Raw genomic sequence first — 14,689 nt, 5'->3', positions numbered from 1 at the left:
ATGAAGAGCTGTTCCTCACTGAAATTAACAAAATGTACGCAGACTTTCTGATAGACCTTGAGGCCTATCTAATTGTGGGAAGTCACAGTGCATTTTGCCACGATCTGCTGCCAGAGCAGCGGTGTCATCTTGCTAGTTTGGAGTGGCGTGGAGTAGAGAGTTGTGCAGTGACTGGCAGGCTTTGCTGACAGTGCTGAGGTGAAGCTATCTTGGCAGAGGTGTGCAGTGGCAATCAACATAGTGAAGAGATGGAAGTGACAGGGGTCCGCAGAGTGACTGGTGAAACACACAGCATATAATGAAATATTCAGTTGGGGTGAAAAAGCACTAAATGCTTTCAGTGTTATTATCACCTGCCCACCGCCTGATATCATCTCTGCAATGCCAGCGTGCTAATTGGCACATTTTTGATGTGATATTTCGGCAGTCAAACAGCATTGAAATGTAGAGTGAAAGGGGGAGGTTTCAAAGCATCGTCAATGAATAAACTCACTCAGGAGACAGGCTGGCGAAAGAGAGCGCAGTCGCTTGTTTTTAGTTATTTATCATTGTGCCTTATTTTGAATGCATCATTTCCTGTAGAGTGTTAAATTGTTTTGATAGTATATTTTGTTTTAAATTGATTTATTTGGACTGCTGATAATGATGCAGAAGTCGTAGATGCGAATTCATTTGCTTGAATATTATCTCTCATTATGCAAATATCGGAAACAAGGCCAATGCCTCATTCATTATTCTATAAATAAACAGGGGTGGTCCAAATGCACAACACGCATAAAATTACACAATAAAAAACGTACCATCAGCAAATGTGTAACGGACCAATACATGACAGGTGAGCAAAGCAGCATGAGGAGATTTGCTCTAGTATAAATGCTAATTAATAAATAAAATAATAGACTAAAAGCCATCTGGAAACGTACAGTAACATAGAAAGAGTATCTGAGAAAAGACCTCAGAACTCCTAATAAAAAACGATTGTAACATTGTTTGATTTCCTATGTCATTTCTGTTTTAATATTATAAAATAATGCCCTAATTGTCAGTTATCTCCTGCTTATGTAATAAATTGTATTTATTAGCTCAATAAAATTTGTACCACGGTTTTGATATTAAAAAAAATAAATAAATAGCATAAACTGCAGTTGATCTCATCTTTCTTTGTAGACCAGAACAGTATCATGGTGATGAACTCTAGTTGCCATCAAATAATGAGAGTTTGAGGGAATGTACGTAGTGTAGGCACAGAAAGGGGGGGGAAGCATATACCCCTGTAGCTGTGGAGCCGAGAGGAAGCTGCTTGGTGTGGCCTCAGGCTATTACCTCAAAGGCAGGCTTTCAGACCCTATCAGCTCTCTAGTAGTGCACTGTTCAGTGGGCTTTTGTTGACATTGTTATGGCCTCTTGACAAGCATCCTGTGGTCTTCCTCCCAAAGTGCTCTCATAAATGATAGAATCCCACAAAAACGTATGATATGCATTATCGGACTCAGTACATCAACAACTACCTTGCTAGTTTTATATTTTTATCTTTAAATACATTGCAAAAAAAAATCCATTCAGCATATGCTTGTCGGTGAACTTTGTATGCCAACGTCCACTAATAATGCCCTAATTATCAGTTTTTTAACCTTTTTTTCTTTGCCAAAACCCACACACGCCCATAACAAACCAGCAGTCCCCGTATTCATTCAGAAAAGCCGCTCTGTGCTAGACAGATTGCTGAGTGCTTTTGAGTGCTTTCATGGGAGCCAGGTGATCCCATGTGCTAAATATATGCTAGTTCTGGTGTTAGCAGTTGCAGAGTAGTAGGACCTCTTTCATGGTCACTGTTCCCCCAGATCAGCTTCAGCAACCCAGCCATGCTGTTTTAGATTAGCCTGTTTGGCCGCGACACTTTTCTGAAACATTAATGGCCTTCAGTTCAGGAGAGCAAAATGAGATCGGGCAAATTCCTAAAATATTTAAAGTGCAGCCCTGTTAAAGCTTTTACTAGGGGTGGGGGTGGAGGTCACTGCACGTCAGAAGCCGAGTGAGGTAAAAGCCAGTAATTGGCTTTCCATTCCAGTGCCACTCAGTGAGCGTGCTGCTGAGGCTCGTTCTCTTCCACTCGAACACTGTCACCAGTGTGTGTCACCAACACACACACACTATGATGGGTGAACAGACCCACTCTGACATTGATGGCCTTGTCACACGTATACCTGCTCCGCTTCTGGCTGATAGGTTTTTGTGGATATGCTATTTGATTAATGTCACAATTATAAGATAATGTACCAGCTAAAAGGTACACTTGCCACATGTAACCCGTTTACAGTAAGCCTTACGAGGGTGGTTTACATATGCCGCTTTTCCACTACAAACGCGGCTGAGTTGGGCTGAGCCGTGCCGTGCCGTGCTGAGTTGGGCTGAGTCGAGCTGAGTGGGGCGGTTGGAGTTGCATTTCGACTACAACCGTGCTGAACCGTGCTGGCTGGAAGTGGGTGGACACATTGGGTGGAGTTAGCGAAAGTGGGTGGACGTCACATGATGTCGTTAAGCGGCGCAAACAGTGACATCAGTGATCTTTTAAGCGGTCGTCTCACGACCCGGATAGTAAACAATAAACATGGAGGACATGGAGTCGTTAGTGTTGCTGGTCTTGGTGCTGTGGCTTGTTGTCACCGACAACGCCAACAGATACTGGCAAGAGCGTATAGATGAGACGAGGCACATAAGGCTTCAGAAATTCTCGTAATTCGTAATTCTTCTTCTTCCGGGTTTACGGTGTTTACAGATCCCAGCGTGCTCGCGGGGCGTGTGTGGGCATGTGAGGACACGCCTCCTCACCAATCAGTGCACAGGGGAGTGTATGCTCACGCCCCCAGCCTCACTCGGCTCGGTTTGGCTCGCTTCAGCCCCACTCCAAAACCGTGCGAGTTTTGGGTGCTGATCAGGGCTGAAGCGAGCTGAGTCGTGCTGTTCTGAGGTAGTCGAAACGCGAGCCGTGTCGGGCTGAAGTGAGCTGAAAAAGGGTAGTGGAAAAGGGCCATTATTGTATAATTGATTTTTTAAAAATGCAGTTGCAAGAAAAATGCAGTGCGCAGGATAGCCAACAGTATCAACTGAAAATAAATCCATAACATCAGTCATGTATTTTCTGCCCTTGTATTAAACAACAGCAGTGTGACTAGCATTAATGAGGGGTAGAAAATTACTTTGTACATATGCTTTAATTATAGAACTAAGTAAAAGTATTATTTTAAAGATGTACATGCCTTAAAGGAACAGTCCACCGTACTTCCGTAGTGAAATATGCTCTTATCTGAATTGAGACACTATAATGACAGGCGTACTAACACCTTCTGTGCGCTTTGGCAGTGCATTGATATCTGAGCTCCGTATCAATGCGCTGCTGAAGCGCGCAGAAGGTGTTAGTACGCCTGTCATTATAGTGCGGACTTTCCATAGCATAGAAAATCGCTACGTTTCAATTTGTGTAACTGAACTTGTTTCATATCACTGGTCATATAAACCTATGTAAACAGGAAAAACGTGGAAGAGTTTGGTCGCATCTAACTACAGCCCCAAAAAATACCATTGGCCATACTGAGCCTAGCTACATTGCTAACAGGAGTGACAGCGCGTCTGACTGCGTCTGACTGACTGGGAGGTCGCGCAAAGCTCGGAGAGGTACGGAGCAGCTCGTCTCAATTCAGATAAGAGCATATTTCATTATGGAAGTACGGTGGACTGTTCCTTTAAATGTTTTCTCAGATGTGGAGTGTTTATAATTCAGTTTATAATTCTACAACAGGTCTTTCCATTTATACTTCTTACACCTGGCTCTCCATATTAGCAATAATAATTCTTCATAACCTGGACATTAATGTGTAATAGTTGGTCATATACGGTAATTTACATTTTAGAGACAACGTGCAGTTTCCAGTTAGTTACTTGTACTATTTGGTTCAGCAATAATGTAATATTTAAGTTATTCCACGAAATCGAGTCATACATGAGCTGATAGCCAACGAGGCACGTAGTGCCGAGTTGGCTATAAGCCACATGTACGACGAGATTGAGTGGAATAACTGTTTTATTCTATCCACATTCACCGAATTTTGAGAAACAGCATTTTATTTTTATTTTGTGCAAATTCAGTAAATAAAAACTTGATACAAAACATCCAACAAAATCATTTCCACTTAGAACGTAAACAAACCAGTGAAATGACAGTAGCAATTTGTGAAAAATGCTGCTATAATAATTCTTGAAAAATAAAAACAATGCATTCTCACCATCAAATACTTTTATTCCATATTTTGTTGCTTTTTTGTATTTTTTTTTGGGGGGGGGGTTGTTTTCGAGTAGAGTTTTTAATTTCGTCCTTGGTTGGTTCAGCGACATACTCCGCAGTTTTGTTTTTCTCTACTCACGCTATATGAACTGATAGCCTAGTAGTAGAGTAGCCAATCAGCACATGTGAATGTGGATAGAATAATACATATTGTCGTGTATAGGATACTGAACAAGGGACTGTCTGAACTATACTTTACCTATTGTTTTTAAGCATACAATTAAAGTACGCTATGCATTTAGTTAGATTTTAGGAGTTCAATAAAAGTTCCACCATTTGGTTAGCAAAAATTATTTTAAGAATGAAAGAAAGAGGCCAGAAACTGCAGGAATGAAGAAAATAAGAAACTGCAACTACAGCTTTTTGAACATTTTAATTATTTTATTTTACTCTATAATCATAATGGTGATCTAATTACATTTTCATTTCCTTCTTTTTCCCTTTTCTACTGTACAGACATGACCCTTTACTTATCCCAGGAAATGAACAGATTGAGAATATGGACGTGAACGTGAAGAGATACGACTCCACTGGAATGTTTCACTGGTGTCCTTCCAAAGACATTGAGAAAGTCATTCTGGTGGGGACTGTTCCGTACTATTGCAAAATACACACACACACTACACATCTAACACACAAGCGCTAATGAGAGACTCACTGCACACTCACTCATTGACCTAACATACACATAGATGCATAAAGCATGTACATTATGGGTTTCATGTCTTATGTACATTTAAATAAGTGAACAATTAAAATATGTTGATAAAGTGGTCTAGAAGCATCAGTTTTAACACCGAGGTATGTACATTCATGACCACTGGCACCTAGTGCAAAGTAGCACTAATATATAAAGGGGTTTAGACAGATAGACTTGCTGCTGTGAGATCCAATAAAACACAGCTTCTTTCATTCCCTTTAAAAACAAAGTGTGTACTGTGCAGTACAGTGACCTGTAGAATGATATACAATTCTATTTCACTTATAGATTTTATATGAATATTTTAATGATCTAAATAAAAAAGCAAGGGGCAAAGATACTGATCTCAGAATAATGCAGAGACCCAAAGAGAATGGACAAAATGCAGAAATAGACAGAACAACAGAAAAAAGGGCTTGAGTGTCAAACATTTTCCCCTGTGACAAGGTGAGATCATGACTTATAGAAATACCTGGATTTCTGACATAATGTACCACAACTTGGCTGTTTCCTGGCTACATTTGAGCTGTCAGCACATGCTTGTTATATATATAATTTTTTTTTAATGACAAAAATATGAAACCATTTTAGGACCATGATCAAGTCATTATTGATGGAAACTACTTCTTGTAATAATGTTTGTCCATTGGCCTTCTTTTTTGTGCAGATCAGTCAACCCTGGTCATATGTCACTAACACATGCATGAATTTCCTGCATCTAATAATGAAATTGAACAAATTAAGCAAGACTTTTTGACAATTTTCTAAATGTTAAAGAAGCTGCAATCCCCCACCAGAAAATGGTATCACAGTTTTTTTTTTTTTTAAATGTATTCTGTACACATCTTTTTTAAAAACCAGATAGAAATCAAATGCTTGTATTCATGCCTTTCACACTGTTGACTTGTTCTGATACGATCGTCTTTATTTAATATGAACTTTGTTTACACATTATTTTTATTACTGAACTCTCCATTACTGCATTTCCTCTTTAGTCTTGGGCTTTTAAACCATAATTTGCAACTCACACAGAGCACATCGTAGTAGGCTCTCTCAGGCGCAGTGTGTGTAATGAGCTACAGCCTTAGTAAATTGAACATTAATTTCAGACGCTTTGTGAGCAAATTTTGCGGCCACATCAAACTGCGTTTTGCAATGTGCCTCCTCACATACATGCATCTGGCCTAAAGTTTTTACATCAGCTAATTCTCCTTCTCCCTGAAAGGGGAGAAAACATGACTTCCACCTGCATTATACCCACAAATTGTGCTTGAACCTGTGCAAAATTAGGGCCTGAGCAAGAAATTCTGACATAATATTGTTTATGTTGCATATATCTACTTTTGCAGTGAGGCCTCTATCACACAGACCTGCTCTACTTTTTGTATTAGAAAAAATATTTAAAGACTAAATAGTAAATTTATGGCACATACAATAATTAGTTCTATATGTTAGCTGTAATACATATTTATTTTGAAAAACAATGCTTAATGTCTGTGTCTAATTCCACTTCTACTACATTTAAATCCTCAAGTACATAGCTTTAATTTAAGTGTATGTAGCAGTTGTTTAATAGATAAATACAAACCCAAATCAGAAAAAGTTGGGACGGTAAGGAAAATGCAAATAAAAATCAAAGAAAGCAGTGATTTCAAAATTTACTTTAACTTGTATTTAGGTGCAGACAGTGTGAATCCGAGATATTTCATGTTGTATCTGGTCAGTTTCATTTAATTTGTTAATATACATCCGTTCCTGGCGGCACGGTGGTGTAGTGGTTAGCGCTGTCGCCTCACAGCAAGAAGGTCCTGGGTTTGAGCCCCGTGGCCGGCGAGGGCCTTTCTGTGTGGAGTTTGCATGTTCTCCCCGTGTCCGCGTGGGTTTCCTCCGGGTGCTCTGGTTTCCCCCACAGTCCAAAGACATGCAGGTTAGGTTAACTGGCGACTCTAAATTGAGCGTAGGTGTGAATGTGAGTGTGAATGGTTGTCTGTGTCTATGTGTCAGCCCTGTGATGACCTGGCGACTTGTCCAGGGTGTACCCCGCCTTTCGCCTGTAGTCAGCTGGGATAGGCTCCAGCTTGCCTGCGACCCTGTAGAACAGGATAAAGCAGCTACAGATAATGAGATGAGATACATCCATTCCTGCATTTCAGGTTTGGAACACATTCTAAAATAAGTTGGGACGGGGCAATTTAGGGCTAGTAATGAGGTAAAACAGTTAATGATGTGATTTGAAACAGGTGATGTCAACAGATGATTGTAATCATGATTTGGTACAAAATCAGTATCCAGGAAAGGCCTAGTCTTTGAGGAACAAAGACAGGCCGAGGATCTCAAGTTTGTCAACAAATGCATGAGAAAATTATTGAAATGTTTAAAAACAATGTTCCTCAAAGAAAGATAGGAAAGGATTTGGATATTTCACTCTCTATGGTGCATAATATAATTAAACGATTCAATGATTCTGGAGGAATTTCAGTGCATAAAGGGCAAGGGCACAAGCCTAAGTTGAACATCCATGATCTCTAATCCCTCAGATGGCATCAAGAACCGTCATTCATCTATAGCTGATATAACCACATGGGCTCAGGATTACTTTGGCAAACCTTTATGAAACACTGCAATATGAAGTTACAGTCACAAATGCCAGTTAAAACTTTACTGTGCAAAAAGGAAACCTTATGTTAACTGGGTCCAGAAGCGCCGTCGACTTCTCTGACGACGGGGGCATCTGGGATGGACCATCACACAGTGGAAACGTGTATTGTGGTTAGACATTACGTTGCAGGCATTTAGCGGACGTGCTTATCCAGAGCAACGTACAGCAAGGGGGTACATGACACAGTGCTCCTAGAGCAGAGAGGGTTAAGGGCCTCACTCAAGGGCCCAACAGTGGCAGTTTGTCAGTGCTGGGACTTGAACGCATGATCAATAACCCAGAGTCTTAATCATTGAGCCACTACTGTCCCAGACAAAACAGTATTCCAGGTCTTTTTTTTTGTAAGGAATGGACGCCATGTGCTCCAGACCAAAGACGAAAAAGAACATCTAGACTGTTACAAGCAACAAGTCCAGAAACCAGGGTCTATCATGGTATGGGGTTATGTCAGTGCCCTTGGCAAAGGTAAATGTTGCACACCTTAAGACCTGCTTTCAGGAAGAATGGGATAAAATAACACCTGAAACGCTTCATCACTTGGTGTCTTGGGTCCCTAAACATCTTTTAAGTGTTGTGAGAAGGAATAGCAGCATTACAGAGTAATAAATGTTTTACTGTCCCAACTTTTTTTGAGGCAGCACGGTGGTGTAGTGGTTAGCGCTGTCGCCTCACAGCAAGAAGGTCCGGGTTCGAGCCCCGTGGCCGGCGAGGGCCTTTCTGTGCGGAGTTTGCATGTTCTCCCCGTGTCCGCGTGGGTTTCCTCCGGGTGCTCCGGTTTCCCCCACAGTCCAAAGACATGCAGGTTAGGCTAACTGGTGACACTAAATTGACCGTAGGTGTGAATGTGAGTGTGAATGGTTGTCTGTGTCTATGTGTCAGCCCTGTGATGACCTGGCGACTTGTCCAGGGTGTACCCCGCCTTTCGCCCGTAGTCAGCTGGGATAGGCTCCAGCTTGCCTGCGACCCTGTAGAACAGGATAAAGCGGCTAGAGATAATGTGTTGCAAGAATCAAAATTGAAATAAGTCTTTATTTTGAAAAAGCAATAAAATTCAATCGGTAAAACATCAAATGCTGTGATGTATTATTCTGAATGCAAAAGATTATTTACAAATCGTTTTCAATTTCAATTTCAACATACCGTCCCAACTTTTTCATATTTATGGTTGTAATATGTTGCTATTTCTCTTTTTCTGCTTGTGCTGCCTGGTTGTGATGGTGTTGCTTTCTGCCCATGATTCTCTCTATAGACGAGAAGTGAGGCCTCCATGACGGTTCTGAGTGGGCACGTCGTGGTCTGTATATTTGGAGACGTCACTTCTGCTTTAGTGGGGCTACGCAACTTGGTGATGCCTTTAAGAGCAAGTAACTTCCATTACCATGAGCTAAAGCACATCGTATTTGTAGGCTCACTGGAATATCTGAGGAGGGAATGGGAAACCCTTCACAACTTCCCCAAGGTCTCCATCTTACCCGTAAGTACACCGAATAAAGCATTAGGCTTTCACTTTTAGTCAAGGCAGGAGGAAGCAAAGCAATTTAACTACTAATTAAGCACCTGTTACCAGGTTTATGCTGGCTGTGTGTAACACGTACTGCTTTAGAGCTTGTTAAAACTGCTTTGGCTCAGCATTTGGGGCCAAAATGCTGCCACTGGCAAAGGCTACCCTTTAGATTAGAGAACATATTCTTGTGTGCATAGTTAGATCAGCTGAATGTCACTTCCTTTTGGGGAAAATTTTGTTGACTAATTTCTTAGTGGTCCAAAGCTCAGTCTTTTAACTTGTTTTTCTCTTTTCTTTTTTTTTTCCCCTCCTCTTTACCCCCCACCTCCCCCTGGGCCTCTTGTTCTGTCTCTGCTGAAGGGCACACCATTAAGTCGAGCTGATTTAAGGGCTGTAAACATCAACCTCTGCGACATGTGCGTTATCCTTTCAGCCAATCAGAACAATATCGACGATGCTTCACTGCAGGACAAGGAATGCATCTTGGCAACACTCAACATCAAATCTATGCAGTTTGATGACAGCATTGGGGTCCTGCAGGCTAATTCCCAAGGTAAAGAGGGGCCTCGGACACTTCAGCACATACCATTGAGAGGATTGAGCTCTGCAGCATCAGTCTGCTAGACTGCAAAATGGGTGGTTGTCTGCTTTAAAAGACAAAAGGGTAAAACTTTCTATTAAGCCATGCCTTAATGGAAAGCAAACACAATAGAAACGAATAATTAAGAGATGGAAGCAGGAGCATTATTCTGTTACGTAATGTTTTCTTTTTATTAAATTCATGTTCACTGAATTAATTAGTCCTCCTTCAGTATGCATTTTTGGTTATGCATGCATGTGGTATCATCTCTGTTCTAATCAAAGCACTGCTAAAATTCCCAAATATCACACTGCAGACCGTGCATTATTTGCCTCCATTAGTGGGGTTGCGGCAGATTTGTTTGCCGACAAATTGAGTTGAGCAGATTGTTTATGCATTCAGATAAACATGTAACCCTCTTGTGCCCATCAGGATTCATCATCATTAAGCAAGCAGTACAAATCAGCAACACCACTTCTTCAGCTGCTCTTCATTACGCAAATTACACAGCCCACACAAGCTGGCATAGAACAATTAAGATTTCAACTGTTATTGAGGAGTCACTTTTGCAGAGAACGATGGAGCTGAAGCTTTGAAATGACAGCATTTGTGAGAAATGTGTGAGACTAAGCAGAATGCTCTTTGTAACGCAGCAGCGGCTGTTCGTTTGTGAAGAATCGGTCCCCTGTCACGGCTGATAATAGACCTTTATCATTCTGTTTGTGGAAGAGACACAGGAAGACAATGTGTCATTATTGCTCCATCTATTAATTCATCTAAACATCTGGTGTGATGAACTACTGAACAAGTTTCCCTCTTTCTTTCATTAAAATGCTCAATAGTGAAAAGAATCAATTTGATGATAAGTGCTTATATAAGTTTACATACATAATCACATATTATGAGCAAATTATTATTATTACAGAAAGTACATCAAAACGTCTTACCCTGCATCATTTCTATAACCAAGTGTCTAAGCCCTAGTTCTCATTGCACAGTGTTGAATTTGAAGACGAAGGTGTAAATGACTAAATCAGCAAGCTTATTGCCGAGGGAAAGGTATAGACAAGTGCAAAATGAGCAGTGCCTGGGGGTGCGTGCGTGTGTGTTTGTTTGGGAACCCCGTATTATGTTCTCCTACAGCCTTGGGGGCAGAAATGTTCTTACAGTAATATACAATGTCAAGCTTTTATATACAACCATTTAATGACTAAAAATTAAAGCATTACTCTGGACTTATAATTAAATAAAAAAAACCTAATTAATTAAATCCAAATTTATTAATAAATGTAGTGATTAATGATTAATATCTCATTCATCTCATCTCATCATCTCTAGCCGCTTTATCCTGTTCTACAGGGTCGCAGGCAAGCTGGAGCCTATCCCAGCTGACTACGGGCGAAAGGCGGGGTACACCCTGGACAAGTCGCCAGGTCATCACAGGGCTGACACATAGACACAGACAACCATTCACACTCACATTCACACCTACGGTCAATTTAGAGTCACCAGTTAACCTAACCTGCATGTCTTTGGACTGTGGGGGAAACCGGAGCACCCGGAGGAAACCCACGCGGACACGGGGAGAACATGCAAACTCCGCACAGAAAGGCCCTCGCTGGCCCCGGGGCTCGAACCCGGACCTTCTTGCTGTGAGGCGACAGCGCTAACCACTACACCACCGTGCCGCCCCAATGATTAATAAATAAATCTAAATGCATTTGTCTGTCAATACTTTTATATATTTACAGCATTTATGTAAATAATAGTATTATTGAAAATGCTGTAAGTTAGACAAATCAAGTAATTATATAATTGTATACAAATACATTAATTTACATGCTGAGTTTATTCATTTAAAATTAATTGTATTAATTTTTAGATTTAAGAAGTAATAATGCTATTGTGTACAGTGCTGCTTGAAAGTTTGTGAACCCTTTAGAATTTTCTATATTTCTGCATAAATATGACCTAAAACATCATCAGATTTTCACACAAGTCCTAAAAGTAGATAAAGAGAACCCAGTTAAACAAATGAGACAAAAATATTATACTTGGTCATTTATTTATTGAGGGAAATGATCCAATATTACATCTCTGTGAGTGGCAAAAGTATGTGAACCTCTGCTTTCAGTATCTGGTGTGACCCCCTTGTGCAGCAATAACTGCAACTAAACGTTTCCGGTAACTGTTGATCAGTCCTGCACACCGGCTTGGAGGAATTTTAGCCCATTCCTCCGTACAGAACAGCTTCAACTCTGGGATGTTGGTGGATTTCCTCACATGAACTGCTTGCTTCAGGTCCTTCCACAACATTTGGATTGGATTAAGGTCAGGACTTTGACTTGGCCATTCCAAAACATTAACTTTATTCTTCTTTAACCATTCTTTGGTAGAACGACTTGTGTGCTTAGGGTCGTTGTCTTGCTGCATGACCTAGTCTGGCTAACGCGACTTCAAAGCTCTATGAGCTATTGGTCTGGCCAAGATATTAAGCCCAACCGTTTCCCAGAGCCCGTGGTTGACCCGCCTCCCTGAAATGCCTCAGTTTGCTACTGGTCGAAGCCAGAAAAGGCTGTGACGAAGCTTAAACCAATCACATCACTCTTTCCTCTGACGTATGTGACGCGACGGCTAACTGGTAGATTAAACCATAGACATCCTATTATTAAACTCTTACCGAAGCTGGTCGGAAGCAAGGCGAAAATGTCCTTCCTTTGAACAAATACCTCCAGGGCTGCTCTTTGCTCCGTTTTCAATGAGAACTTCCCGTTGAATGCTTTCAATACAACATTCGTGAATGAAGCGCTTCCGGCATAGATTCTGTAAACAATCTATGGCTTCCGGTCGCAGTTCTACTACGTCAGTGCCTTGAACACGCCTCTACCCAGGGCCGTTGGAGATGCTCAAAGTTGATTGGTTCCCGATTTTTCGGGAGCTTGGAAGAGCTGTAGATAGCTTGCCTGGCCAGACTAAGCTCGCAACAGGCCCTCGTGTTGCGTCACGCTTAGGATGGGCGGGCCCAGGCTATGCATGACCCATCTTCTCTTGAGATTCAGTTCATGGACAGATGTCCTGACATTTTCCTTTAGAATTCGCTGGTATAATTCAGAATTCATTGTTCCATCAATGATGGCAAGCTGTCCTGGCCCAGATACAGCAAAACAGGCCCAAACCATGATACTACCACCACCATGTTTCACAGATGGGATAAGGTTCTCATGCTGGAATGCAGTGTTTTCCTTTCTCCAAACATAACGCTTCTCATTTAAACCAAAAAGTTCTATTTTGGTCTCATTCATCCACAAAACATTTTTCCAATAGCCTTCTGGCTTGTCCACGTGATCTTTAGCAAACTGCAGATGAGCAGCAATGTTCTTTTTGGAGAGCAGTGGCTTTCTCCTTGCAACCCTGCCATGCACACCATTGTTGTTCAGTGTTCTCCTGATGGTGGACTCATGAACATTAACATTAGCCAATAATAATAATATTTATAAAGTGCTAAAACTATGATACATATTCTAAAGTGCTGAAATGTGAGAGAGCCACTCAGTGTGTTTACATGCACATCCAAATTGAGCTGCTGTCGGTAATCGAGCTAAGGGTCCCAGCAGGGGTGCCAGAGAAATCCAATCCTACATGCACACAAGGAAATCGAGCTATTGTGTGAGGTACATTGTGCACCCGAACCACAGGTGGCGCTACACGCCCCATCGTGTTGGTACACTTCCGGTTGTCATCATGAAGAAGAGCTATTCAAGAGCAGTGTTGCCAGATATTGCTGATGTTTTCCAGCCCAAAGTACGTTCAAAACCTGCCAAAATACCCTTGAAAAGGCCCAATTGAGCAGGAAACCGCCCAATCTGGCAACACTGTTCAAGAGTATAAACAAAGTTATCAGTTCCATGTTCACAAGAAGAGTGTTTGTATTCTTTTAAGTTCGTTTCTTAAGACACGTATTTTTAAGTATGTTACCTCGCTTGTTGACAGTTTCGGCGAACACTTCCGCCTTCTTCAAAACAGTCACCAGATGTCGAGTGGTGACGTGCCTTATCAGCTGATGTTACTCTATGGAGGCGTGAACGTCCCGCCCAATTTGACAGGTAGTCCACGCCTCCTGCTGTCAGGTTGCTGCCCCAGGATGGCGCTCCAGGTATGTGACAGCGCGTACGCTCCCTCATCCCGGTTCATGGTCCTCTGTGTCCGCTTACGTATCTCCACTGCCTCCAAAATCCAACGCTGATATCTATTCTCTTCAGCGCGAATGACTCTGGCCTCTTCCCAATTCATTATATGATTATGTCGTTTGCAGTGGTCTGAAATGGCTGATTTTAGAGAGTTTGTATGTACGAACAGAAGTGTTCCTAATAAAATGGCCACTAAGTTGAAGTTGATCTGTAATGGTGAACATATTAACTGTTAGCCTGCTAACATGCTAATAACTGACCAACTAATTGGAAATGGGTGCGTACATGCCCAGACACAAGTGTTCCTAATAAAGTGGCGGCTAAGGTGAAGTGTCATGCCGACCGAGGCTGCTTTTTTTTTTTTTTCGACCGAGGCTGTTGTGTTTCCCGCTTGTGGTCTCGTCACTTGTCACTTCCGGAAGGGGCAGTGCTGAAGTAAGTAGCTCGACTACGTAGCTCGATAGAGTTTACATGCACTAAGTAGCTCGGCAAAAATCACATAATCTAGGTCGTGTAGCTCGATTACGAGAAATCAAGTTCGGTTCAATTTCAGCCTAGCTAAGGTGTTTCCATGCTATTTAGAACTTTGATTTCAGTCAAGCAACGGCAGAAATTCGATTTTCTCTATGTGCATGTAAACGCACTCAATGTGAGAGAGGCCTTCAGTTGCTTAGAAGTTACCCCTGGGGTCCTTTGTGACCTCGCCGACTATTCCAAGCC

General features: G+C 41.6%; 1 protein-coding gene across 5 annotated transcripts in view; it reads left to right on the top strand.

Annotated features, from left to right (window-relative positions):
- The window catches only part of kcnma1a (potassium large conductance calcium-activated channel, subfamily M, alpha member 1a), a 372,710-nt gene that overhangs the window by 335,169 nt on the left and 22,852 nt on the right, over window positions 1-14,689 (top strand). For all 5 annotated transcript variants that reach the window (XM_060925806.1, XM_060925802.1, XM_060925803.1 and 2 more), the window contains 3 exons: window positions 4,796-4,919; window positions 8,948-9,172; window positions 9,563-9,755. In XM_060925806.1, the coding sequence (XP_060781789.1) occupies window positions 4,796-4,919; window positions 8,948-9,172; window positions 9,563-9,755 (542 nt within the window). The remainder of the gene's footprint in view (window positions 1-4,795; window positions 4,920-8,947; window positions 9,173-9,562; window positions 9,756-14,689) is intronic.

The sequence above is a fragment of the Neoarius graeffei genome, chromosome 7, assembly GCF_027579695.1.
Source record: "Neoarius graeffei isolate fNeoGra1 chromosome 7, fNeoGra1.pri, whole genome shotgun sequence".
NCBI lineage: Eukaryota > Metazoa > Chordata > Actinopteri > Siluriformes > Ariidae > Neoarius > Neoarius graeffei.
The sequence above is the reverse complement of the archived record's forward strand: the minus strand, read 5'-3'. Positions and strand labels throughout refer to the sequence as shown.